Source organism: Gossypium hirsutum, chromosome A08, assembly GCF_007990345.1.
Source record: "Gossypium hirsutum isolate 1008001.06 chromosome A08, Gossypium_hirsutum_v2.1, whole genome shotgun sequence".
Classification (NCBI taxonomy): Eukaryota; Viridiplantae; Streptophyta; class Magnoliopsida; order Malvales; family Malvaceae; genus Gossypium; species Gossypium hirsutum.
Window position 1 is genome coordinate 8648925 of NC_053431.1, and position 26444 is coordinate 8675368.

The following is a 26444-nucleotide window of genomic DNA, read 5'->3' on the forward strand; positions in this document are numbered from 1 at the left end:
TTTTCAAATTTGGTGTATGTGTGTCTTTTTATTGTTATAAAAAAATTTTCGAGTAAAATATACTTTTTTTTATAGAAGAAAATTAAAAATTAATTAAATTATATGATATTTAATTAATTTAATATGATAATATATTAAGTATAAATTTTAAATTAATGAAATTATTTCTAAAATTAACAATGTATAAAATATTTTAACATTTTTAATACAATAATAAATTATATTTAAATAATTTAATATAATGATAAATGATATTTAAATAATGGGTCAACTATAAAAATAATCACTTTTATTTGCTTCAGATTATATTTTAGTCACTTATGTTTGAAATGCTATATTTTAGTCACTTACGTTACCGTTTTGTTATGAAGTGATCACTCTATCGTTAAGCTTCGTTACCTCCTTAACGGCGGTCCTAAATGACAGTCCAAATTAAATTTATTTAAATTAAAACCTATTTTCTTCCCAGCAACTAACCATTCAAGTTGGCATTTAAAATCCATTTGGACTGCCACGTAAAACTATCATTAGGGGGTAACGGAGTTTAACGATAAAGTTACCACTTCGTAACATAACGATAACGTAAGTGGCTAAAATCAACATTTCAAACATAAGTAACTAAAACATAATCTGAGCTAAACAAAAGTGATTATTATTTTTAGTTTACCCTTAAATAATTTAATATAATGCTGCATGAAATACAAATTAATTTAATTTTTTATAGGGTAAACTATACCATTGATCACCAAATTATGACTAAATTTTCATTTTGGTCAATTAACTAAAAAAATTACAATTTGGTCATTGAATTATTCAAAAATTTTAATTTAAGTCAGTGGGTTGTTAAAATTAATCCTATATGGCTTTTTCTGTTCACACTGCCTGCACCAATCTCTTTCCACTTTTCATCTACAATTCAATTTGTTTAATGAAATAACTTTGGACACCACTAATCTGTAAACTAAAATTCAAACAGTATTTTTTCCAATCTTCAACATTGACCGATAGATCGACTTGGATCAAAGATATGTTCTTCTACTCATCAATGGGTATTGATCTATTATGCCGGTCGTAGAATTGTCACTTGAAACTCACTAGCGAAACTTAAAAAAAAAAACTAAACATCTTAATGATTTAAATAAAAACTTTTGAATAGTTTAATGATTTAAATGAAAACTTTCGAATAGTTCAATGACCAATTTGTAACTTTTTTAGCTAAGTGACCAAAACAAAAACTCACTCGTAGTGTAGTGACTAATGGTGTAGTTTAACATTTTTTATATACCTTTTAAATATATAATATAAATAAAAGTATTTTGATAATTTTCACTTCCAAATGCAAAAAAAGTCAACCCCAACTTTTGTGTTTCGATGGAAAAGCAATTTTCTACGTTTGTTCAATAACCAAGTGTTCTTCGTTACTTCTGTGATAAAAAAGCACTTTTGAAACCCCAAATGCAATGGAAAGGGATACTTTTGACATGTTTAAATTATGTGATAAATTTTGAATTAGTCTTAAGTAATTGAATCATCAAAATATCAAAAATTGTATCGGGTTCTTCAATCAATCTTTTTAGTAGCTTGGACATAAATATAAACTCAAATTTATTGTAAAACATATTAAAAATATGTATTTGTCGATAACAATTTAAGTTTAAAAATATATTTTTTAATTTTTTAACGATATCATCTTACATTAACAACAATGCCGATCCTATACAAACTAATAAACTTAGTTGACTAATATTTAACATCGTTATAAAAAAGATCTAACTATAAAAACAATTACAACTATTTACCATTTAATTTAATAAATAATTTAAAATTATTATAAACCAATTTTTTAAAATTGGCTAAATTCTTCTATTAATCCCTTATTTTACGAAAGTTGTGGATTTAATCTATTTATTTTGATTTGATCAATTTTAGTCAATGTACTTTTCGAGTTGGTAAATTTTAGTCCATATACTTTTTAAAATTTTAAATTTTAAATTTTAGCACTAACCCAAACAATAACATTTGAATTCATTTGGTTAAATACAATTATTAGTTCTATACTATGCGTACAGTTGTAGATTTGATCCATATTCTCCAATTGACTCATTCCAAGTCTCTATATTTTTTGAATTTTAAAATTTCAGCATTGACATAAATGATAGCGTTTAACCCATTAATTAGTTTTTTAGTAAGTAATATGTTGAAATAACAAGCTGATATTGCATTACACATATGATAATATGTTTGACGCATCAAAATTTGAAAATAACTAAGCTTAACTTAATTAATTTCATAGTTATGGTTTGATGATGACTAAAAGAGACCAAATCAAAATACATGAATTAAATCCATAACTATTGCAGAATATTGTGACTAATAGCTGAATTTAACCATTAAAATATTTATAAAAATATTGTGATATATATATTATTTTATTGAATAAAATTAAGAAATCATATATTTTTAATAATTTCATAAAAATAGAATAATTTAAAAATTTTATTGTATATCATTTTAATGTAATGCGGTTAGTAGTTATTTGTTTTATTATTCTTATAAGTGTGTTTTATCCAAACACACGCCTCATTTTCGATTTTAATCTCATTGTTATAATATGTCTCACTATTTCCCTTGTTTTTAATTTTAGTGAAGGTAAACACACTATTCATCTAAAAACAATTTTACTACATATATTTATTGAAATTTGAAAGAGTAAAATTTAATATTTATTTTTATTTTGAAGAAAATTAAAAGTGATGTTTAATATAGAATGATTAACTAAAAAGATATTAGCAGTTTTTTATTTTATAATTATTATAAAATTTTAAATATTTTTTTAATTTTAGAAAGATTTCGAATTTTAGATATCCATAAAAGTTTGAATTTGAAGTGTTTGGTTAAACGGTGTGTAGTAAAACACTCACCCGCTTGACTACCAAATAGAATCGTTGAGTTGGTTGCTGGCTTACCATATACAACTATGACGGGTACAATAAGCACGTGCAAAGCGCATGATCGCCCTCGTTGCCTTACTTTTACTAGGCTTAAATTCTAAATGGCTAAATTCACCGTTTAGTTTGCCCAACAATAGTAGGAAATAGGAATGGCATTAAGAGCCGCTGTACTTCGCCACATTCGGTTGCCTGTTCAAACCCTAACGCCGACTGCTTCAAGAGCTCCGTCGCAATGGAGTCTCCTCCGGCTATTCTCATCGCACGACGATCACCTTACTAAAGAAGAAGTAATCGACAGAGTCCTCGACGTTGTCAAAAGCTTCCCCAAAGTCGATCCTTCCAAGGTCACCTCTTTTTCTCACTTCCATTTCACGATTTATTGTTGGATTTTATATGTGGGTGCTTGGGTGCTTAGGAAGAAATGATTTTGAAGTTATTCTTTTCTGGAACGACTTGATATTTCACCCGATTTATAGTTTGCGAATCGGATTTAATTTTATTTCCCTTAATCGAATATTTGGGATCGATTACGTACCCTTTTGATTGGTTGATCTGGTGTCTTTGTCTGGGTTTCTAGAAAAAATGTGGGTAGTAAAAATAGCCTTAAAATTCTAAGTTGTGGGCATTTTATGTTTATTGGTTATCCATTTGTGAAAGTGAAAAGTTCAGGTTGATTGTCTCAATAGGAAGCAATTTCAGTAGTAGTATTAGCATGTTGAAGCTTGCATTTGCATTGCAGTTGATTCTGCATTCTAGATTCCATTGAAATTACTCTCCTAGAGTTGTGCTAAATTTGAGGTTGTTTATATTGTTATGCATGTTTAAAAGAACAATGGACTGGTCTCAAAACCTATTTTGATGGATCATTTGCTTTGTATGCTGGCATGACTTTGAGATAAATTATTCAATGGTGGTGTCAATTATTTTACTTGTTTTCTGATTTTATAGATGAATGTACTTATTTTAGGGTAGACATTAAGGACTTATATGCAAGGTGTTGGCTTTTTTTAAACTAAGTTCTCTTATCGCAAGACGCATAACCTTGAATCTTGGAAGCTCTTGAATATTTGAGGGCATAATTCATTACCAAGAATAGGAGGGAAGTGTAATTTTCGTAACTTTGAGTTCATTAGTTCTACTCCATACTAAGATGGATCTTAGATCTTTTAAATATTCTCTCATTTGTTGATTGTGTGATATCTTGACATTGTAATGCTAGAACAAATAACAATATCCAAGGGGCAAATGATGTCTATTTTTCATTTTTCTGTAGAATATCATAAGTTAGAAGGTATTGATATTCTGTATTATCTTATATGCCGCTATGTATATTCTAGCAGCATCCTTGTCTTTTATTTCCCGTCTTTATGCTAGTTTCTTCCCTATATATTTCCACATATTGCTCTTTCAAATCTCCATTAGGATTTTTTATTAGTGTCTTTTTGCTACTTATTGGGGATTGAATTGTCCTTATCGATCACATGCAGGTGACACCTGATGTTCATTTCCAGAAAGATTTAGGGTTAGATAGCTTGGACACTGTGGAGATTGTCATGGCTTTAGAGGAAGAGTTCAAGCTGGAAATTCCAGATAAGGAAGCTGACAAAATCGACTCATGCAATCTTGCTATCGAGTACATATACAACCATCCAATGGCTGGTTAATAACAGCAAGGGTGTTTTCTTGTTTGAATTTCATTTGGAAAGAAGGATGATAATCTGCTCTGTTCTTGTTCGACATTTTAGGCATTTTGTATGAATTTTACTCTTCATAATGGGATTTTAATACTGATGATCTGAAACTGTTTGGTGGGGGTACTACCTGAACTTATTTCTACACCAAGCGGCAACAGATTCCGAGTTTTAAACTTGCAATAAACATCCTGTATTGCATGGATGTTATCTTACCTTTCAAATTCTTCTTTTGTTTGGCTACTGTTGTGATATATGTTTGCGTTTATTTTTAACTTCTGCCCTTTGCTAATGCTTCTTGTTTCGTTTTAATCTTTTTGAAGACCGTAAAGGGAGTAAAACTTGCTTCTTTCAAGCACTGGATTTCTGGATTCAGTAAGTAAATCATTTTGTTGTTGCAGAAGCTACTTAAATATACAAATTAGTAGGCTTTAGCCACTGTTCATTTGTTATTGAACAACAAAGCAGAGGGAATTGGCCTTTCAGACTTCAGTTCATTGTTGCTTCCCCACGCACCATTAGAAGGAAATTGGGGTTGGGGGGGAGGGGGAAAGAAATTGATTTAACTTATAAAAATTAATTTATTTAATTTTTAAGAGAAAATAAAATGTAATTTTACTTTAATTTTATTTGGGATTATAACTTGGAGAATATGGAAACGACGGAACAACTTGCTCTTCAATGGAGAATTTGGTGTTGCTCTTCAATGGAGAATTTGATGAGATTAAGGTTGCTGGAATTTATTTTTTTTAAGAGAAAATAAAATATAATTTTAGTTTAATTTTATTTGGGGTATTAATTTATTTATTTTTAAGAGAGAACAAAATATAATTTTACTTTAATTTTAATTTGGGATTATAACTTGGAGAATATGGAAACAATGAAACATTTTGCTCTTCAATGGAGAATTTGGTGAGATTGAGGTTGCTGGAATTATTGCTTTTGCGAAATCAATCACATTGGTGAACAGTAGGAGAAATCAGCATAATGATCCGGCAATGTATTTTATTTGTTGGCAGCTGCCACCTAGCGATTAGTGCAAATTGAATACGAATAGATCAAGGCGTTTGATTACTAATCAAACCTCTGCCGAGGGTTTGTTTTGGGATCATCAAGGTAAATGGGTTACTGGTTATCGTCGGACTATACACATTTATCTTGTACTTGATACAAAATTATGGGTAATCATTGTAATGACCCGAATTTTTACAGTTATTGAAAAAGTACATTTTCGGGTCTCCGTTTCTGAAAAATAAATTTTTAAATATTTATTAAAAATATTTACGAAGTTAAGAGAGTGATTAATTAAAGTTTAATGAAGCAAATTAGCTTAAATAAAGGATAATTAGATAAAATGATTAAATTGAATGAAGTGTGAAAGTTTAATTATAGGATAAAGAAATTAAAAGGACGAAATAAGTAAATAAGCCAAAGGAGTGCCAAGTGTATGGCAAAAATAAAATAAATGTGTAATAAGTATTATACATACATTTGTAATACATGTATGTATTTACTTATTATTTAAGTAAATAATTAATGTATTTATTATTATTAAATTGATATTATATGATGAATAGATTAAATAAAGATAAGTGTATGGTAATGATTTGGTACAAATGTATTAATAAAAAAATACATACATTTGTAATATATGTATTTGATATTAAATGGATATTTATTATTTAGTGAAAGATATTTATTAAATAAATAATTATATTATAATATATTTATATGATAAATAAATGTAAAATGACAAGTGTATGGTGGGGATGAAATACAAATGTAATAATATATGTGTGCCTAAGTGTAAAAAAAATATTTGATATTAAGTAGATATTTAATAAAGTCATTATTATTATTGTTATTATATTATATATATATATATAAAGTAAAACAAAAGAAAAAGAAAGAAAAGAAGAAACAGAGAATGATACGAAACAGGGGAAAGAAAGGAAAGAAAGAAAAATAAAAGGAAAATTGGGGTTTTTGAAGCCGTAAGCTTTACTAGGTAAGTTAATTTGATCCCTTTTCTTACAATTTTGATGTTTATGGAATTCTAGAGAAGAGTACTACATGAATTATATCAAAAGTTAGGAAGTTAATGAATTTTTATGTGTTGATATAGTTGAACAAAAAGATGAATTAAGGGCTAAATTAATAGAAATTCAAGTTAGAAATGAAATAAGGATTGAATTGTAAAGTGATTAATGAATTTTTATGTGTTGATTAAGTTGAACAAAAAGATGAATTAAGGGCTAAATTGATATAAATTCAAGTTAGAAATGAAATAAGGATAGAAATGAAATAAGGATTGAATTGTAAAGTGATTCATAAGTTTTATGCTTTAAGGACTAAATTGAAAGAATTTCAAAATTATGGTTTTATGATGAAAAATAGATAATTATGTCTAAGTTTGGTTAAAAATTGAGTAGAAATAAAGTATGGATTAAAATAGAAAAGTAAGTGAATTTAGTTAGGATTAAATTGAAATTAAAGTAGAAAATCAACATTTTGCATTAAGACTGTTTGGGACAGCAACAGTAGTTTAAGTTTGAAAAATCACCAAAAATTGTATAAATTGAATTAGAGGATGAATAAAATACGGAATTAAATATTATTAAGTCTAATTTCTTATAGAAGAAACTATTTAAGCAATTGAATTGTAAATTATGAGATATAATGAGTTTTGTGAGACAAGGTCAGAATGAATTCGGGTTCCCCTGTTCTGACTTTGGAAAATCACCAAAAATTAAAGAAAAATAATTAGAGGCTTAAAGTTATATTTTAGAATCCATAATGAGTCTATTTTTAGGAGAAATCAACAGGAATATTATCCGAGTTCTGTACTGTGAGATAATTAATTTTTAGTGAAGAAGGGTCGGAACTGTCAGACAGTAGAATAGGGGTGAATTTAAAGAATAAACTGTACTTAATGGCTGAACGAAAAATTTTGAAAATTTTGTGGTAAGAAGATTTATGAGTCTAGTTTCAGGAGAAATTAGCGAATCTTAATTTAGAATTCTGTAACTCAAAATATAAATTAGTAATGTATTAATGATTATGAATTGTATTAATTTCGTAGTCAATATGGTACTGGAAATCTCAGCTAAGAAAGGACAAGACAAAGTCAACGGGAGTTAGCTCGAAAATTACGGTTTATACTTCTATAATCCGAACTTAATACTTAAATTGTTGGATTTATTATTTAATATATATATATGTAGTAGGTGTTTTGAGATGATTATATTGAATTAATTTATGAATATATGTGAATGTTTGAATTGAAATGAATATTGATGTGGAAATTGAATAATAAATATTTGTTATATTGGAAAATATATGTAGTTGGAAGTGTGATGAAATTGATAGAAAATTGTGATAATTGTGAAATTGAATATTTATTAGTGAAAAGTGAATGGAATTATATTCAATTGAAAAAAAATATAATTAATTAATTAAAATATGAATTAATTGAAAACTGAAAAGTAAATTAAATACCCTATTAACTTGTCGGGCTAGCCGGATATAGTTGGCATGCCATAGGATATGAAAGAGTACGAGTTTTTGCCGGCTTACTAATCAGGCACTTATGTGCCGACTACTGTTACTGTTACCGTTACTGTTACTGATTCGGCACTTTGTGTGTCAGATATTGTTACTATTACCGTTGCTATTACTGTTCTGGATTTGTTCTGATGAGGTACTCTGTGTACCGTACTGCTACTGTTACTGTTACTGTTTCGGCTTCGGCCGATGAGGCACTATGTGTCGTACTGGTGTGTTGGTTGGATTCGTGTATCCGTCTGAGTCCGAGTTATGTTAATAGGGGTAAATAAATGTATAAAATAACTGATTATTACTGAATAATTGACTGTTACCGGATAAGTGACTGTTACTGGATATTAGACTGTTACTGAATAACTGAATATTACTGAATAATTGATCATTACTGAATAACTGATTGCCACTGAATGAATGACTGTTACTGAATAACTTAATTGTTACCGAATATCTGATTTTACTGAATAATTGACTGTTACTGGATAACCTATCAATTGATCGATACTGAATAATTGGTTATTATTGAATAATTGATTGTTACCGAATAACTGACTGTTACGGAATAAATAATCGTTCTGAGTGTTAATGAACATTACTGATTGATTAATTGCTATTGAAAAATAATAAATGATTTGAAATTTAAAGTAGACCAAAACATCGGTTGGAAAGTGAATGTTTGAATTCTCATTGAGTTTGAATAGTTCAATATATATAAATTAATATGTTTTATAATTGTTTAAGTGTTCAGATTATAGAAATGCCACTGAGTGTATACTCAGCGTATGGTTTGTTTTCGTGCGCAGGTTAAGTTAAGGCTAGACTGTTGAATCAGCATCCCAGGCCGATCCCGAATTCAATGAGGTAAAGTATGTTGAGTATTGGTAATGACATGTACCTAGGATGTTTTATGAGAGTCATTTAGGTTGTAGAAGTATTGATGAAATGAGTAAATTACGGTTGGCAACGGTATATAATATAAATTTTGAAATTTACTAAAAATTCGTAGTGATTCTAAATTAGTCCCGAATTGAATTTACTGTTCATATTGGACTGCGAGGGCCCATTAAAGGGACGACATCTTAAAACTAGGATGAGTGTGAATATTTATTTTAATTAATGACTAGAATTGGACTGTACTGACTGGTAATGTCTCGTAACCCTGTTTCGGCGACGGTATAGGGTTAGGGGATGTTACAATCATGGACAGATTGGATATAATTTGAAAAAGAGGCGTAAAGTAGTTATTGGTGGAAAGTGATTGTTTGGTTGCAGTTAACATTCTTAATGGTCAAACAGAGGAGACAGAAGGGAGTCTAGCATGAATTGCCAGAGAGCTGTTAGCAAGAGATTGACATGTGAAGGTAATGTTTATTCCACGCATAGCAAATATGGCTGCAGATTCAATGGTAGCATTAGGAAGAAATGTTCCTCTTGGTTTGAGAATTTATGATGTTCCTTCAAAATGAACGAGATGGAGGTTCTATAAAATAGTGTTGGTGTCAATTTCTTTTATGACTAAATGTATTTAGCTTTCTTATCTAAAAAAAATTATTTATAATACTTTTCCCTTAAAATGCTTAATAAATTGAAAAAAAAAAAAAGAGTACATGGGTAGATTTTTTTAAAGTGATAATAACAATTATAATTGCAAATACTCTTTGAATATCTAGAATTAGAAATGTAAGTGAAAAACTCATTTGTCCCAACAAGAAGTATATCTTAAGAACTTAAAATTGTATACTTGTACCAAAAAATCTGCATACAATTTCATAGCTAACCCAAAGTAAATTTAGATTCCACGTTGCAAGCGTAACCAGTGGCACGACCCAAAGGAAAAAAATCTTTTAATCCTGACCCTCACCTCGCCAAAAGCAAAAGAACCGAAACTGAAAAAGTAAAAACCCTTTTCTCTCACCATCTCAAAAGTTAGAATGTTGCACACATGCTTCCAATTAACCCTAACGTAAAAGTTTAAAAACCCAGCTACTACTTACAAGGGGTCAGGGGCAAAAGTGTTTTGCCAAAAATGGCGAACTTGGACTCGGCAATGGACTCTGCGTTTTGGGATCAGACCATATCTACTCCTCAAGCTTTGGAAGGCTACGCAAAGTCAGTTCCTGGGGAGCCCTTTCCTCTTGATGGAGCTCAAGCCAGCAAAACCCTTAGAATTCAGCAGCTTTCTCTTCTAAGAAATGGTTTCCCTTTGGGCATCATTCCTTCTTTGGCTCCTCCTTCCCGCAAAGACTTGGGATCCTTCTCTCTTCATACTCTCTTGCTCAGACCCTCCGCTTCTGACTGGTATTTCCACAATCCCACTTTCTCTCTCTCTTGGACTTCTCTTCTATTTGAAAATGTAGAAACTTTATTAAATTGTTAACTGTAATACAAGGTTTAGCTTTGAAAATTGATTGAGTTGCATAAAGTTTTTCATTTCATTTCTCCAATGCTATGAGATGAATGCCTCAAAAAGTGGGTTTTCTTTTTCTTCTTCTTTCTTTCCCATATAGGTGGCTTGGATTAATTGGTAGTTTAGGCCCAAAAAATTGATTTCTGCTATTAAAACAGAGCTTCAGAATGCTGACGAGTTAGAGCTCTCTGTTTTTAGAGATGCAGCTAATCATTTCCTTGACAAGTCACTGTATTCAATTGCCTTAGCCACACAGCTTTCTTTGCCTCCTTTCTTCTTAATGTGGAGCACTGAACTGTAGGCGAAAAGAAAGGCTATTGGAACAAGTTCAAGCTTTATCACCAGGCACGTATTTCGTTCCCATTCATCTTTTATGCTCCCTTTTCATATCTTCCACACTTCTATCTTTCCATGGTTCATCTTTATAACTAGTTGTAGTTGCTACACTTCTATTGTGCTATATCTACCTCATGGATGATAAGGTGTTATTAGTTTAATTTTCTTTGTTAGAGTGGTTTTGCATAGGTGAATTCAAAGTGTAATAGAGCTAGTATGATGAGTAAGTATTTAAGCAGTTGTTAGTGCCTAGATGTGAGCTCAGCCAATCCCAAGTCTAGTTTTTCCTATTCAAAACCTCAAGTAAGAAGGCCGGCCAATTGAAATTTCAAGACTACCTCTGATTTAGAAGCATGACTTTAAGACATTGTTATGTTTTTAAGTCTTTTGTCTCATAGTTGTTTACGCAATTTTTGGTGATCGATCAGAATGAGAGATGTTCTTCAAGGAAGATGAAATGGGCTCGAATGCAGTTGAGTTCTTGAAAGATAAACGTGAGTTAAGGGTGCACTGGAGCTTATACTGGGCCAAAACTTGGCCTAACATAGTACCAAGTTTGGCTGCCTTTGTAACAGCCAAATTTTTCAGTGGTGTCGGAAACAGTGATTCGAGATCACTAAATCCGACGAGTATGTTTAGAAATTTTAACAAATAATAATTATAGGCCAAGTGCGAACTTAAAAGAATTGTTTTTAATTAGTGAATTTTGCGATTTTAAAAGAATTAATCAGGTAAATTTGGTTGAAAACGAGGTATCGAGACCTCGGATTTATAAACCGAGCCGTAAATATTTTTATAAATATTTATGGAGTGTTATTAAGTTAGTATTAAAGTTTCGTTAGAAAATTTTAACGTTTGGTTAGTCAATTAATTAAAAAGGACTAAATTGAAAATAGTGTAAAATTTATTAAATTGTGATTAAATAGTTTAAGTGATTAAAAAGGAGGGATTTAAAAGGCAATTGGACCCAAATTGTATGGGCTGGACGGTTGGGCAAGAAAATCAGCAAAAAAGACAAGGAGAAACAAGGGCAAAATGGGAAATTTTACAAATTAAACATATAAAACAAGACAAATTTGAAAAATCTAGAGATATCATCATTTTTCTTCAGAAAAAACGCCATGGGAGGTCTGAAAGCTGCTTCTTTTTCATACTTTGACATATGTGAGTTCAATTCTTACCCTTGTCTTTGAGATTTTTATGTTTTTGTGACTTTTACAATTAGGTCCAATTGTTTAATTCATTAGTTTTTAATTTTATGAACAAAATTAAAAGCTATCATTGATAAGTGTTAGCTGTTTATGATGAAATAAAATGAATTTGAAGCTTTGATTTTGTTGTTTGATGATTTTATCAAGTAATTTCAATAGAAATTGATTTTAGGACCTAATTGTGAAAAAGTTGTGAATTAAGGTTTAGTGTTAAAATTCTGATTTTTAAAGATTGTGTAATAGTTTAGAATGATGGAATAAAATGTTAATTGAGAAAAATTAGCTTAATAGATGAGCTAATTGAGCAAGGACTGAATTGTATGACCTTTGAAATTTAGAGGAAAAATGGTAATAAACATCTTGAACTAAAACAATATTGAACAGCAGAAGTAGACTAACTTCGAAAAATCACCATAAATTTTAGAAATCGAATTATAAGATGAATAAAATATTAAATTAAAGCTTATTGAGTCTAGTTTTTCATAGAATAAACGGTGTAAGCAATGGATTTGTAAATTATGAGATATAATGAATTTTGTGAGACAATGTTAGAATGAATTTGGGTTCCCCTATTTTGACTTTGGAAAATCACCAAAAATTGGAGAAAATTAATTAGAGTCTAAAATTTATATGCTTAGAATCCTTAATGAGTCTATTTTCAATATAAATCAATGGGAACATTATCCGAGTTTTGTACTGTGATATAATTAATTTTTAGTGAAGAGAGGTCAGAACTGTTGGATAGTGAAATAGGGGAAACTTAAATGAATAAACTGTACTAATTGGCTAAACCAAAAATTCTTAAAATTTTATGGTGGAATGATATGTGAGTCTAGTTTTAGGGAAAATTTACGGATCTTAATTTTGAGCTCTGTAGCTCGAATTATAAATAATTGAGTGACTATGACTTGTGTGAACAGATTGATGTGAGCATTAATAAGTAAATTGTGAAATCGTACTTACAAGAATGTTATATACATTAAGGATGTGGAATGGAGAGGAGGAGGAGGAAAAAATATATATGAATATTCAGTTAGCATGGCTAATTTGCATGTTTTAAGCTCATGGACTAAATTGAATAAAAGTAAAACTTTAGGGGGTAATTTTGTAAAAATGTCAAAAATGACTAAATTGAAGGGAATAAATTGTTTTATTATCTAAATTAATAAATTAAATGAAATTATCAATTTAAGATTGGGTGAAATTTGAAAAAATGGTAAATTACCAATATGCCCCTAAATCTTGGTATTTCTGCAATTTAGTCAGATAGGTTCGGATACCCTGAATGAGCAAGTAAATATGATAATTTAAGTATTGTATCGTATTTTATATGATATTTTGAATTGAATATAAGAAAAGGATGTTACATGAAACATGAAAATGAATACTAAATAATATAAATTAATTGAAATTATTCTGAAAATTTCGGTAATGCCTCGTATCCTATCCCGGTCTCAGGTACGGGTATGGGGTATTACAGCCTTTATAGTAGAGACTATTATTGTGCTTGACAGTTAGCATATTTAATATTTGGCATAACACTTCGATTAGATTTGAACTGTACATATAATTCTTTTCATGCGAGTTTTTTCTCAGGCTCATAGATAGGCTTGAGCCATTTTTCTTCTTGTGCAACTTTTGCTTTTCTTTTTCTTCAATATCAAAAGATTCACAAATCCCATCGATTCCAAATGAATCATTGTCAACAGTCATTGGTTATGACAACTTATGCAAAACACCTCTTACCGCATTAAGTTTCATTATATCCTTCTGATCAGAGGAGCCAAAAGCAACGGACTTACCATTGACATATACACTAGCAATGTTTTTTGTCTTTCTTTCAATGCTTTATGTTAATGTTCTTTCCTTGCTTTTGACATATCTTGAACAACATAGTCAGTTGAGGTGGTTGTTACAAATCTTTATGTGTAACTATTAGTTACAATAATTGTCTAACACTAAACCAGAGTTTTGTTAGATAAGTTGATGTCAACATAAAAAACAGTTATTACATATTGCACAATATTAAGTAAAACCTTGGGTGCTCTCATTGATCCACCATGAGCTACCGGATCATCTTATTGACTAAAACCTCAGCAAATTCCTTAACCTTTTGTTTGAGACCAATATTATTGTGTGAAATGAATGAAAAAGACGAAGTTTGATGAAGACAAGCAAGTTTCTCTATGCTTATGTCTGTTGCTTGGATCAACAAAAGTTGCTTGAGTTCAAGCCAGGAAAACGTGGTTAGACAACATTAGATCTAGAGTGGTGTTGCCGACGAATACTAGTCATCTTTTTCTTGGCTTACCCCAAGCTTGATTTCAATAAAAAAACTTGCTCGCATCATTGTCAAACACCATCCTTTCTAGTTTGTCCAACACAAAACTGTTGGACTCAAATAAAAGATTAAGGAATTTGTTGAAGTTGTTTCAATGGCTCATAGTGAACCAAGGAAAATACCCAAGGTTTTATATGATATTGGGGAAGTTGTGGTAGTTGTTGTTTATGTTCACATCAATTTTGATCTAACAAAACTCTAGGTGACCTTTAGAGGTTTATTGGAGCTGGTGTTACACATGAGGATTTGTAACGACAATCTTATTCAAAAACAAGGGACGAACGATGATATAGCATTAGAAGAAAGCCGTAAAAAATATTGCTGGTCTGTTTTTCAATGGGAAGTTCGTTCCTTGCTGCTGCATCCAATGATCAAAAACATATCATAAAGTGCAATAAGGGAAACTTTGTATAAATTGTTGAAATCCATGGTTGTGAACAACGACTCATTTGAAATTGATGGCACTAATGAGTTTTTCTAGATTGAACAAGCAAAACAAAAGTTGCACATGCTGTGCGAAGAAGAAATGACTCAAACATATTTACGAGTGTATTAGAGCAAGATTATATTTGCAGTTAAATCCTAATGCCAAATATTAATGATACTAGTTGTTAAGCATAATAATAGCCTAGTACAAAGCTAGCCATTAGAAAACTCTACAAACCAATAATAAGGCAGCCTTTAGAACAAGCATAAATACACATGTATAATGTATTTTCCGCCTCCAAGGGAGCTCCCTCCTTCAGCTTCTTTATTAGCTCAAGTTTCTTGCTTTCTTCACGACAAACTTATGCTAACTTAAGCATCGGAGAGTGTTTCGGAGCATAACCTCTAACGCCCTCCAAGCTCACATTCTTCTTGCAGGAAGCCGAAAGCATTTCAACCCATTTCATCTTCTTCAAAGAACATTTCTCAGCTTGGTCCATCACCAAAAATGTGTAAACAATAACGTTGGTTTTTTTGGTTCCATGATCGTGAGCAAGAGGTTTTTAAACTATGTTGTTAAACCATTGTTGTGTATTTACAGCTTTCTTATTATGATATCACACTGGATGGTGCATGGCCTAAGCTTTTCATGGACCATAAAGGAAAATATTGGGAGGTTCCAGAATCAATATCATTAGACATGTCTTCTCTTCCTTCTAATTCAGGGTGTCATATCGTTTTTACATGCACAAAAATAGTGGCTCCCCCCATTCTTTCAATGCATTAGATATCGAGGCACCCTCGGCTTTAATGCTATGACTATGTGCAAAGGCTGCATTCTCTTATGAGAAGAAAATGGATTTTTGGAGGCGAAAGGAGACAAAAGAGGATTTCATCGTAAAGACAGACAACGGTTCTTTTTGGCAACTATCATATGATACCCATCTTAAAGAACCTCATGCAACAATATCCGGAATCATAGGTATGGTTTACTTTGTTTCCCTCTCTCGGCTTTTCCCTGATTTCTCCCTATGTTAACCTTGTGAACTTTTTGCATTTCATGTTATAAGATTGGTTTTTATGGCGCCTTCCATTACTGCAGTTCATGTTAAGCTTAATGCTGTTGGACCAGAGCCTTGAAGGAATTGCTATTCCTTCAATTTTTGCTTGCTTGTAGGAAGGGTTAGCAATAGTGTCAGGTCAAATGTATAGAACGTCTATATACTATGCATTTTTGGCAGGTATAATTGTGGCTCTACTTTTTGAAATGTCTATTTTTAGTCTTAAAACTAACTTTTTCCTGTTAATTCAGTCAAATAGTATGACTAAGTTTATTTAAAAAAATGCCATGGTGTAATGCTACACCATGGTATTTTTTTCACAATTGGACAAATATTGTCTTATTTCAACTTGCTTTTTTGTATTTTTTGAAGTGCAAATTTGTTCAATTGTACAAAAAAGGTCAAGATTTGTGTCATGTCATCGAATGTTTATTAAAAAATAATCCATGTCAAATTATTTGACAGAATTAAAGAAACAAGTTGACCTTAGTACTAAAAATACACATCTCGAGAAGGAAAGGCTACATCCATATTTGACCTGAAATTTTCATATGTTTGTTGCTTTTGCTTTGTTTTGGAGGTCTCTTTTTCAATCTCTTGTTTGTTTCTTCCAGGAGGCTCATTTGCAGCCTAGTTCCGAAAAGACTCCGCAAGTGCTGGTGAATCACAGAAAGAGGGTAACGGTCCCACGACCAACAAAAAGGAAAGTCCTTTGAACATGGATTTATTCAGCTCGGTTTGCTACACATTTCAGCACGGCCAGTTCCGGAAGCTATACGGTGACCTAACCCGAGTGGATGCTCGTTTGGACATATGCTCGCTTCCATCGTTTTCCAAAAGAGTTGTGAAGAGCTGTTGGTTTAGTGCCGACAGTTCACTATCATCTCCGAGGCTAAATTTGATCTTCCAACAACAGGTTGTAGGGCCAATTGTATGTCGAATAGATTTGAAGTTGTTGCTGGATTCAAAATTGGGGAAAAGAGGCCTTCACATTGAGGATCTCATATACAGCCTCAGCTATTCCTTCAGGCTTCTACGATCTGGAAAAGTGGTAGCATGGTTTTCTCTAAAGAGAAAAGAAGGGATGATAGAATTGTGGCTGTTTGAATTCTAACCCCCTGCAGATTCAATGAGGAAATTAATAATGCATATTTCTTCTAATTATATAATTATTTGAACCCAATTGTGAATAAAAGTCTTGCTGATGAGTCACTAACTTTGTTGTGTTGTGTTTAGGTCTCATCTCCACATTTTTAGGAACTTTCAAAACACAACTCAATAAATATGTTCAAAGATGGAAATTTAAACAAGCTTGATATCAAATTTAGTTTTATATAGAATATAAAACAAATGGTATCATGTTTACGCGTGGATTGTTATGTGAGTTGTTACGTCAACATCGTTAAAAAAATTAATGTTTTAGTTAACATTTTTATTTTTATTTTTTGCTAAAAAAAATTTAAATTGACAGACCCCTTTCACTTGAACAAAATTCAGATTTTAAATTAGTCCTAGAGTTTTACAAGAATTTATGGGTTGAGTTGTACTGGGTTTATATTGTATGATATATTCGTAATTGTCCAAGTTGATTCCATCGAAAATATATTTGTAAATGATTAACCCAAATTCATTTAAGCATAATCATATATATATACATATATTAAAAATATATCATATTTGTTTAATATTAGTAATTACATTTTTTATTAAAATTTTAAATACAGACAACTTTACAGAATTTTTTAGCATTATAATATGGTATATTTAATTGTGACATGATATAAATTGAATTAAAAAACACAAAAAGAAAAAGAAAGACATATTATAAATTTGAAACTGAACTCAACTTGGGTTTTAGAATATTAAAAAGCTCAATACCTATATTTTAAACATACATAATTTTGTTACCCAAGTTTATTATTTAGCCCTAACATGTAGAAAGAAAGAAAGAAAGAAAGAAAATGAATTTCACTCCTCATCTTTCCATCTTCTCTCTCACGTCTCACCCTCCCAACATTAGCAAATGTTTCTTCTCTTCCATTTTAGTCCTTTTTCTACCACTTTTCATCATCTCAAACTCAAAACTCCAAAATTCCTCTATAAATCCTTAGTGAAATCACAAGAATAACTTCATGGTAACTAAGCTTTATGTGGAGCTAGCTAGAATATATAGTTGAGGAGAGAAAAAAGAAAAAAAAGAGTTAGGGATTTAGAGAAATTTTAAGGTATGGAAGATGAGATTTTTCTTAAGAAATTTCATGTGCATTTCATTTTATATGCATGCAAGTGATATGAAAATATTGTATTAATATATAAATGTTGTGTATGTTTATTTTGTTAATGAAGAGAAAGAGAAGAGAAGTGAAGAACAAATTAGGGATAAAGGCAAAGGAGTAACCAAGGAGTAAAGAAGGAAGAAAATATTTATTCAAGCATTTTGTAGTAAGTATATCAAGAATTTCTCATTCAATCAAACCCTAAGTAGAAAATTTTACAAATTGGTTTAGCATTTTATTTGAGATTTATTTACATATGAAAATGATGATTTGATTTTATGAAATTATTTGAATATGAAATTATATTTTTGTTATGAACTGGAAGGAGTACATGTAATGAATTTAATGAAAAATGACTAAATTGTAAAGAGTGTAAAAGTTAGATAGGTGAAATAGTTATTGGTACTAAGTATTTAAGTGAAATGTTGAGTGTTAATAAATAAATGTCAAATTTTAATTTGATGATAGTTAATTCAATTCAAATAAGGACTAAATTGTAAAACTAGTAAAGTTTTGTGTTAATTGTTGAGAAAGTGCAATAAAGCTGTATAGTTCAAATGCCCTTGTAGAAAAAATGTGAACTAGTAGAATATAAATGGCATACCATTAGGAAAATTTCTATGCGTGCAAGAGATAGTGGCAGTACGGTACAAGCGAAATCGGTACTACGGTATAAGTGTTAATGGCACTTCAATGCAAAGTGACATCCACACATCCGTGCGAAGATAAGGGGAACTTCAGTGCATGTTATCGATATTTCTGCATATCCTATAGTGTTCTATTAAGTCTACAATTGGGCAATAGAAATATAAGGTAAGTGAACTTAGAAATGACTTATTTGTAACTTGTGGAATTAGTGTTTTACTATAGTTATTATTATAACAAAATTTATGCATGATGATTTTAATTAATGATTGTAATATATATACATATGGTTATGTATGTGTGTGTGTATAGGAAATTAATTTTTTTAATGTTCAGTTGAATTCTTGATATGCTTACTAAGCTCTCGTGAGCTTAACGTGTAGGTGAAGATCGTCTCCAACTCATCTCATCACATCTCAAGCCTTATTAGAAGTATGTATTTAAATTTTGGGCATTATATTTGGCATGTACATAGGGTTTCATTGAGAATGTTATTTATATTATCTAAAGGATGAAATCATTGGATATTGATCTTTATTGTGAACTTTATATTTTGGTTATGTATGAAGTTGTTTTATGTTGAATTGGGTAGTGTTTTAAGTTGGTAATTTTCATATTTGATTGTGGTATTGGATGTTGGGAGGTTATATGGCATACAGAAGTAGTTTTAGGAGTTAGGGAGCAAAAACATGCAGGTTTTGAGGTTGCAAGATTGAGGCCACAGCGTCGGGTGTTTGAAGTTACGACAAGCTTGAGTCAGAGAGTCACGTCGCGATGTGAAACCTCTCGAGGTTGCGACGAGCTATGGATGTCATAACGTAGAATTCCATGAAGTTGCGACAAGAAATTGTTTGGACTTTACAATTTGGACCCTAAATGACATTTGATCACCTTAGGAGCTTTCGTAAGCTCATTTTAAGCTTGAATAAGTGTTTGAGTCATATTTTAATTGTATTTTAGGCTTAATAACTTGAAAAAAAAATTAAATTGATTAGGAGTGATTATAGTTGCTTCGACAAATGTGACATATCGATACCTTGGCTTGACGATCGATCGAGTCAAGGGTATTACACGCCAAGTAACCTAATCTTTTCTTACCTTCTTGATAATCACGACAATTGCCATTAATTACTTCCCTAACTGACAAATAACCTTATAACAATCGCTTATGAATTTTATTTATCAATAGCTTTAAGAATGAAAGAGACCTAATTCTAATCAACAAACATACTATCATGGCCTATTTAAGTTAGATCGCATGGCCACACTACATAAATAATCATGCAATTGTCACAAATATTAGAAGTCAATCGATTGACTAATTATCTAATTGACAAAGCAACCATTCTAAGCTATTAAATGTTGGCCAACTATTTAACTAACTTGAACAGTTGTAATTAACTAGTAGACATGCAAATACTAAAGAGCAAATAAAGATTAGAAGCAATTCGATCTCACAAAATTCTAGAATCAAACTTCGAATAATATTTCAAATATAAAAAAATGGTTTAGAAACCCATAAAATGAAGAAAACAAAATAAAACTAAAAACGGCTAGGTCTAAGTCTCACTAATGTTAACCTAATCATGTCTATTTATAGGACTAAAACAATATAATGGAGAAAATACAAAAGTGTCTATAATTAAATAAAACATAGTTTTTTTTAGGTTTTTCAACTATTTTCGTGTCAAACTTTGAAGCCATTTTTGGATGTCTTCCTAATGTTTTGGGGCTTCATCTGTGAAATAACTTTACGTAGATCTTTCAATTCCCTACGAATCTATATATTATAGGCTCAAAACGAAGCTATGTAGATTAAGTTATGGCAAAAATATTAAAAAATTTAAAAAATATTCACTAATTCATTTCCATAATGAATGTTTTAATTCCTTGGTAATAGTATTTTATTTCAATAATTTTACCCAATAAAGAGATTAACTTATTATGAACAAATAAATACTTAACAATAAAATATGTCATACTCTTATTTTTCATTTTACACATATAACCTTTCAGCTATCAACTAGGTTTTATCAAACACTTTTAAATAAACAGTTAATAGAATCAATTGGTCAAACCAACCATTGCAATTAGTAATCAGCTATCAGTCAATTACCAAACAGGAACTAAATTTTAATGTAAAAATAATTGTCAAAATCATGAATTAAATTAGATAACAAAAATTATGTCTCAATATGAAATAATTATCAAATTCAAGTTTCAAATAGTACATTAACCATTTTTGTGCATTATTTTCAAACTTGATTTGCTTATGCTATGTTATCGCTTGTTTAAAAACTGACAAAGTCAACTAGTGATTGTGACACTCACTTCAGAGATATTTTTTTAATTTATTAAAGATGTGAGAGTGTGAAAATTAATAAAAAATAAATAAACACCACAATTTGAGTGAAAATGAAAAAAAAAAAGAAGGGAAAACTTCATACGCGAAGAGTGGTCATTTTTATGTAGACCAGTATTTTTTTTTTCAACAAATGGTTTAATTTGTTTCAAAAATATAAAAATATAATTTTATTATTTTAATATATTATCTATTTATAATTTTTAAAGAATTAAATTAATATTTTTTTATTATTTTTAGGGAGTAAAATTATAATTTTACTATATATTAAATTTTATAAATTATCAAAGGGTTAAAAAAAAAGACCGAAGCTCTTACTAGCTTCCTAGCTTTGACCCAATAACTTAGGTAAGAGTGTTAGACCTCAAAAATTATAAAATTACTATTTAATTTTTTTACAATTCATGAAATTATAGAATTAATATAATAATAAAATTATACTTTAATCTCTAAAAAATTATAATTTATTTTTAATTTTCTTAAAACAATTTTATGATTTTTTTTCCTATGAGGCAAGTTTGGCTCAATGAAGACAAAAAAAAAAAAGAAAAGAAAGAGAGGGTAATTTAGTATTGCTTTTGACAAGCGCTTTTAAAAAGTACAGTGGAAAAGTAAATTTGAGAAATATTTTTAAAAGGTTTGGTTTAAGATTTAAATGTTTAATATTGCTACCAAAAAATTATTTTTGAAAAATAAAATGTTCATTTTAGACATAGTGTTATAAAGTAACAAATATGTATTTAAATAATGTTTAAATTAGTTAATATTATGATATTTTAGTAAGAATATAAAAAAAATTATTATTAATATTTTAATAGATGAACTATAAATTTTAAATATTTTTAAACAATTAATATTAATTATTTATAAAAATTAATTCGAATATATAAACTAAGATTTAAATATTAAAATATAATCAATAAAAATTTAAATATATAATATTATATAATTAAAATAAATTTTAATAGAAAAGTAATTACATACTCAATATTAATATTATATAAAATACTTTATAAGGGTTAAAATTGTCATTTGTTCCTAAAAGTGTTTTTGTCAAAAAAAAAAAACTTTTGTTTTTTGGACACTTCACTTTAAAAGTTATCTGTTTAGTATTAATTATCGCTTTAAAAGCACTTTTTACTCTAAAATCACTTTTAAAAAACAACATTAAACGAATCCTCAGTTTAACCAATAATCCCATAAAAAAAGTTGTAAATTGGAAAGAGGTAAAAGTTATATAGAATGCAAGCAACTAATGTGTAAATATAAAACAAACACTCTAAAATAAAAGAAAAGGAGAATATTTATAATTAAAGTAAAAGAAGAATGCTTCCTAAACTAAACTATCTATCCCAATGATTTTCTCAGAAAGGGAAAAAAAGGTTGTAGATCCGGCCCATCTACCTGTACCCATGAACCAAACCGTTTTATTAGGTTTGGTAGGAAATAGATATTAATTTAACCGAAAACCAAGACGTCCTTGTTTGGTACCTGCCACTTATTGCACTACACCTTTGTTTTTACTACTATCAAATCTAACTCTTTTTTTTTTATTAAACCAAATTACCACTTTGCATCCACACCAAATCTATTAATACCACATTTTTAAAAAATTATATATAGAGTAAATTTGGATAAGTGATTAGGTTCACTGTAGTGCATTTAATTTATTTTTTATTATATGTTATAGTATTTAACATCATCGTTATTGTTATTTTTACAATAACACAATTAAACATATAGTCTATCTAAACTCAGATAATTTTATACTTTTTTTTTTTAATACCGTTAGATTTTTCCATTGGATCATTGAACCAAATTTAACGCACTAAACTACTTAAAAATCTAAAATGTAAATGCCTTTTTTTTATCTACAGCCGATAAATTAGTAAAAAAGAAAATCACCTGGACTAAAAAATTTTGCTATCTCCACTCCATTTCTGAACTTTTATTGCTCTCTCTGTTGTGTTGCGATTTTTCGATCCGTCGGGAACGGAGTGGAATGAGCAAAATATTTGAGTCAACTTATCAAAAAAGAAAAATGAAGAAAACGGCGCGGACATGTCCATACGACCTCGTTTTTTTTACCATTCATACCCCTGAGAACCAACGAAACATTTCGCTGATCTCCTCGCCGATGCGATTGGCCTCCACGTCGTAATCTGCGGTGATAACGCCGGCGATATCGCTTCGTCGACTGCTCCCGGTGAAGAGTCTACCTGAGCTACGAAATGACATCGCACGAGACGATAGCGAAGAAGAGAGCCTATCCACGTATTCCTTAAGCCAACTCCTTCCGGTGGCAACCTCGCCGGCTAGGCTCCCTTCCGAAGCTTCCTCAGCTCCTCCGACCACCTCTTCTTTATCGGAAACGTTTCTCTGATGAGTTTGATTCCTAGTCACCTCTGATTCTTCCTCGACGATATAATCAAAAGAGCCAATGGAATACGACCTTCTTTGCTCACCTGATTCGGAGCCTGGTTGCCGGAGACTTACAGAACCGATCTCGAGCCGGAAACTATCGCTTCCGCCACTTCCGATCGGTGTGGCTGCGTTAGAAGACTGAAGCAATGACTTCATGAGATCGGGCTCGGAAGCGAAGAGAGGAGAGCGGCATAGAGGACAAGTCTGATTTGAAGTAAGCCAAGTATCAATGCACTGGGCGTGAAATGCGTGACAACAGAGAGGGAGAAGCCTGAGCTGATCCTGCTGTTCAAATTTCGACAAACAAACGGCACAATCTCCGAGAACCGTTGAATCACCGTTGGAGCGGCGGCGAGTAATGGAAGAGAAAGTAAAAAGAGGAAGAGAATCAAGCAACAAAGCCGTCGGCGATTGTTCGGGACTGACACGGTGGCTGGCAGTGGAGGCGATAATAGTGGAGGTAGAGGAACGAGAGAGGTGACGCAAGCAACGGCGGTTGACATGACGCAAGAGGAGACAAAGAGAAACAGAAACAAGCAAGGTTATAGAAAGGATCAAAATGATTATTATAATACTAGGCTTTGCACTCTCAATTGAAGAAGAAGAAGAACGGGAGCTTTCACTGCTATTATTTTCCGAAGAGGCCACAGTTCCTCCAATAACTCCGTATAACAAAGGTGGCGGCGACGCCATTGATGGGTTCTTGGTCCTTACTGTATCACAAGTGGAGGAGGATGACGTGTAAGGAACAGAACTGTATTTGGGGGGGGTAAAGGAAGGAGAGATTGGCGTTGTTGGTTCAATTTTGGATGCAAATGAAATGCAGAGAAGTGAGGAGAGGGAAAGAGAGAAAGAGAGGTAGCATTTAATTAGAATAAACTGTCCAAAAAAAAAATGATGGAAAGGAGGAAGGAGGGGAAGTAAATGGGGTGTCGCAGATTTTAAAGACGCCTACCAGAGGCAACTTAACAAATTAAAGACGCTTCAACGAACAAACAGCTGGCCCATTCAATTTGTAAGTAGTACTACACCCGGACCTGGTCCTACTCACTTTCATTTACTACACAATTTTCGTTAACTCCTCTTGTTTCGTTGTGTGTTGGAATGCAGTAAAAATGTGCGAGAAAATTATCTCAGAATTGTACGAAATTATAATTTTATATTTTTTTATTTTTTTTAAAATAGAAAAATAATAAATTACGGTTTGAATGTAGAATTATAGTTTCATATGATATATTCTGTCTATATAATATGTTTATCTAATAATACGAGGATTTATGATCTGATCATTCTTGATCAGCGGTTAATTTAATTTAATTATATATTATTTAATTAATTGACTTTGATGATGGGAATTAAGTATTGTATTGATCTTCCTTCGAAAAAAGAGAAAAAGGGTTGCATTGATCTAAAGTAGACAGAGCACAAAAGAATTAGAGGAATAATAGATAGCTTCATAGCTAGACTAGCAAGCCGTTATTCCATAACATTATTATAAACGAAATAAATAAAAAGTATATACACATAGTCTTAGGTTGCAGTGGAGCAAGGTGTTTTGATCATGAATGTGAGAAAAAAGATAAAATAAATGTTGGTGTGAATGGTTTTAAGATATGGTCTAAATTATTACCTACTAATATTAAAAAGTCTAACCAAGATATATAGAGAGAGAGAGAGAGCTGATTTTAGTTCACCTACACATACAGGACCGGAGGCCGGGGGTTTTAATCTAACAAGTAACAACCAGTTTTGGCTAATGATATGTGTACACACACACACACAAAATGGTAAACAACAGTGTGTTCATGGTTTGGCATGTTCTACAATCTACTAATTGATCTTGTTAGATAAACCAATTTAAATTTCCCTTTTTTTTTCTTTACTGCTTCATCTCGTAATGTGGAGCAAAGTCAAGTTTCAATGCTTTTTTAGTTTTTTTTTTTTTATTAAGGTGAAAGGAAATAATAAGGAAAAGCCAAAGTAAATTCCATGCAATTTTTTTAAAAAAAAACCTTGTAGTTGACGAGTCAGAAAGGTTAGGCCCAGAGTCAAGATAAGGAAAGAGTAGATAAATTCATATATAGTTGGTGTTTTTGTTCAGTTGTTTTTGTAAAAGAAGGGAAATTACGACAAGAAAGAACAGCGGGGGAATTGAACAAGAATGATGTTTTTATATATAGGTTAGGACAGCAAAACACCCTGTATTTTAATTCGTCAGAATATTAACCTATCCCATTTAAAGCTTTGATGGTTAATATTTGACCACCAATGTTGAAAGTTTTAAAAACGGAAAAGCTTCAACTCATTTTAACCTTCTCATTCTTTCCCTACTTTGCTTCCTTTGCACTCATGGAATGTCTCCCTGGAATCCTTATTGTTTGGTCCCTTTTCTGTTGATTTACACCTCTTTTCTTTTAATTTTAATACGAATAAAATTTCAGGTTTTAAGAGTTTATTCAAATCAATTTTAAATTTAATCGAAATTCAATATGAATCCACTAGAGACAGGATGTAAGATTGTACATTGTTAAGGTCCTGAATACTTTCCAATATATTTGGGTTATAGTATGAAATGTCAAATTTATTTGTGGGTTGATTCAGACATTGGACCAAACAAAACAATCAAGTAGAGGGGACAATTATCTCTGAATATGATATTATAATTTGGAGACTCAAGAAAGAAATGTCAAGAAAAAGGATGTGAATTTCAATCACTCACGCTTTGATTCGATGTAATTGTATATACTTTGTA

The 26444-nt window shown here is 30.8% G+C and overlaps 2 protein-coding genes and 1 pseudogene across 2 annotated transcripts; 2 read left to right on the forward strand and 1 right to left on the reverse strand.

Moving 5' to 3' along the window:
• The first annotated feature begins 2900 nt into the window (after positions 1-2900).
• LOC107950764 (acyl carrier protein 1, mitochondrial) lies at positions 2901-4857 on the forward strand. The gene is made up of 2 exons (XM_016885721.2): positions 2901-3295; positions 4439-4857. The coding sequence occupies exons 1-2, from the start codon at positions 3101-3103 to the stop codon at positions 4613-4615; spliced, it is 372 nt and encodes a 123-aa protein (XP_016741210.1). The 5' UTR covers positions 2901-3100; the 3' UTR covers positions 4616-4857.
• Positions 4858-10229: 5372 nt separating this feature from the next.
• LOC107950769 (protein TRIGALACTOSYLDIACYLGLYCEROL 4, chloroplastic-like) lies at positions 10230-17099 on the forward strand (annotated as a pseudogene).
• Positions 17100-23013: 5914 nt separating this feature from the next.
• LOC107950778 (E3 ubiquitin-protein ligase ATL4) lies at positions 23014-24673 on the reverse strand. Its single transcript, XM_041075800.1, has one exon. It carries the CDS (start codon positions 24383-24385, stop codon positions 23360-23362), a length of 1026 nt encoding a protein of 341 aa, XP_040931734.1. The 5' UTR covers positions 24386-24673; the 3' UTR covers positions 23014-23359.
• Between the last annotated feature and the right edge of the window lie 1771 nt (positions 24674-26444).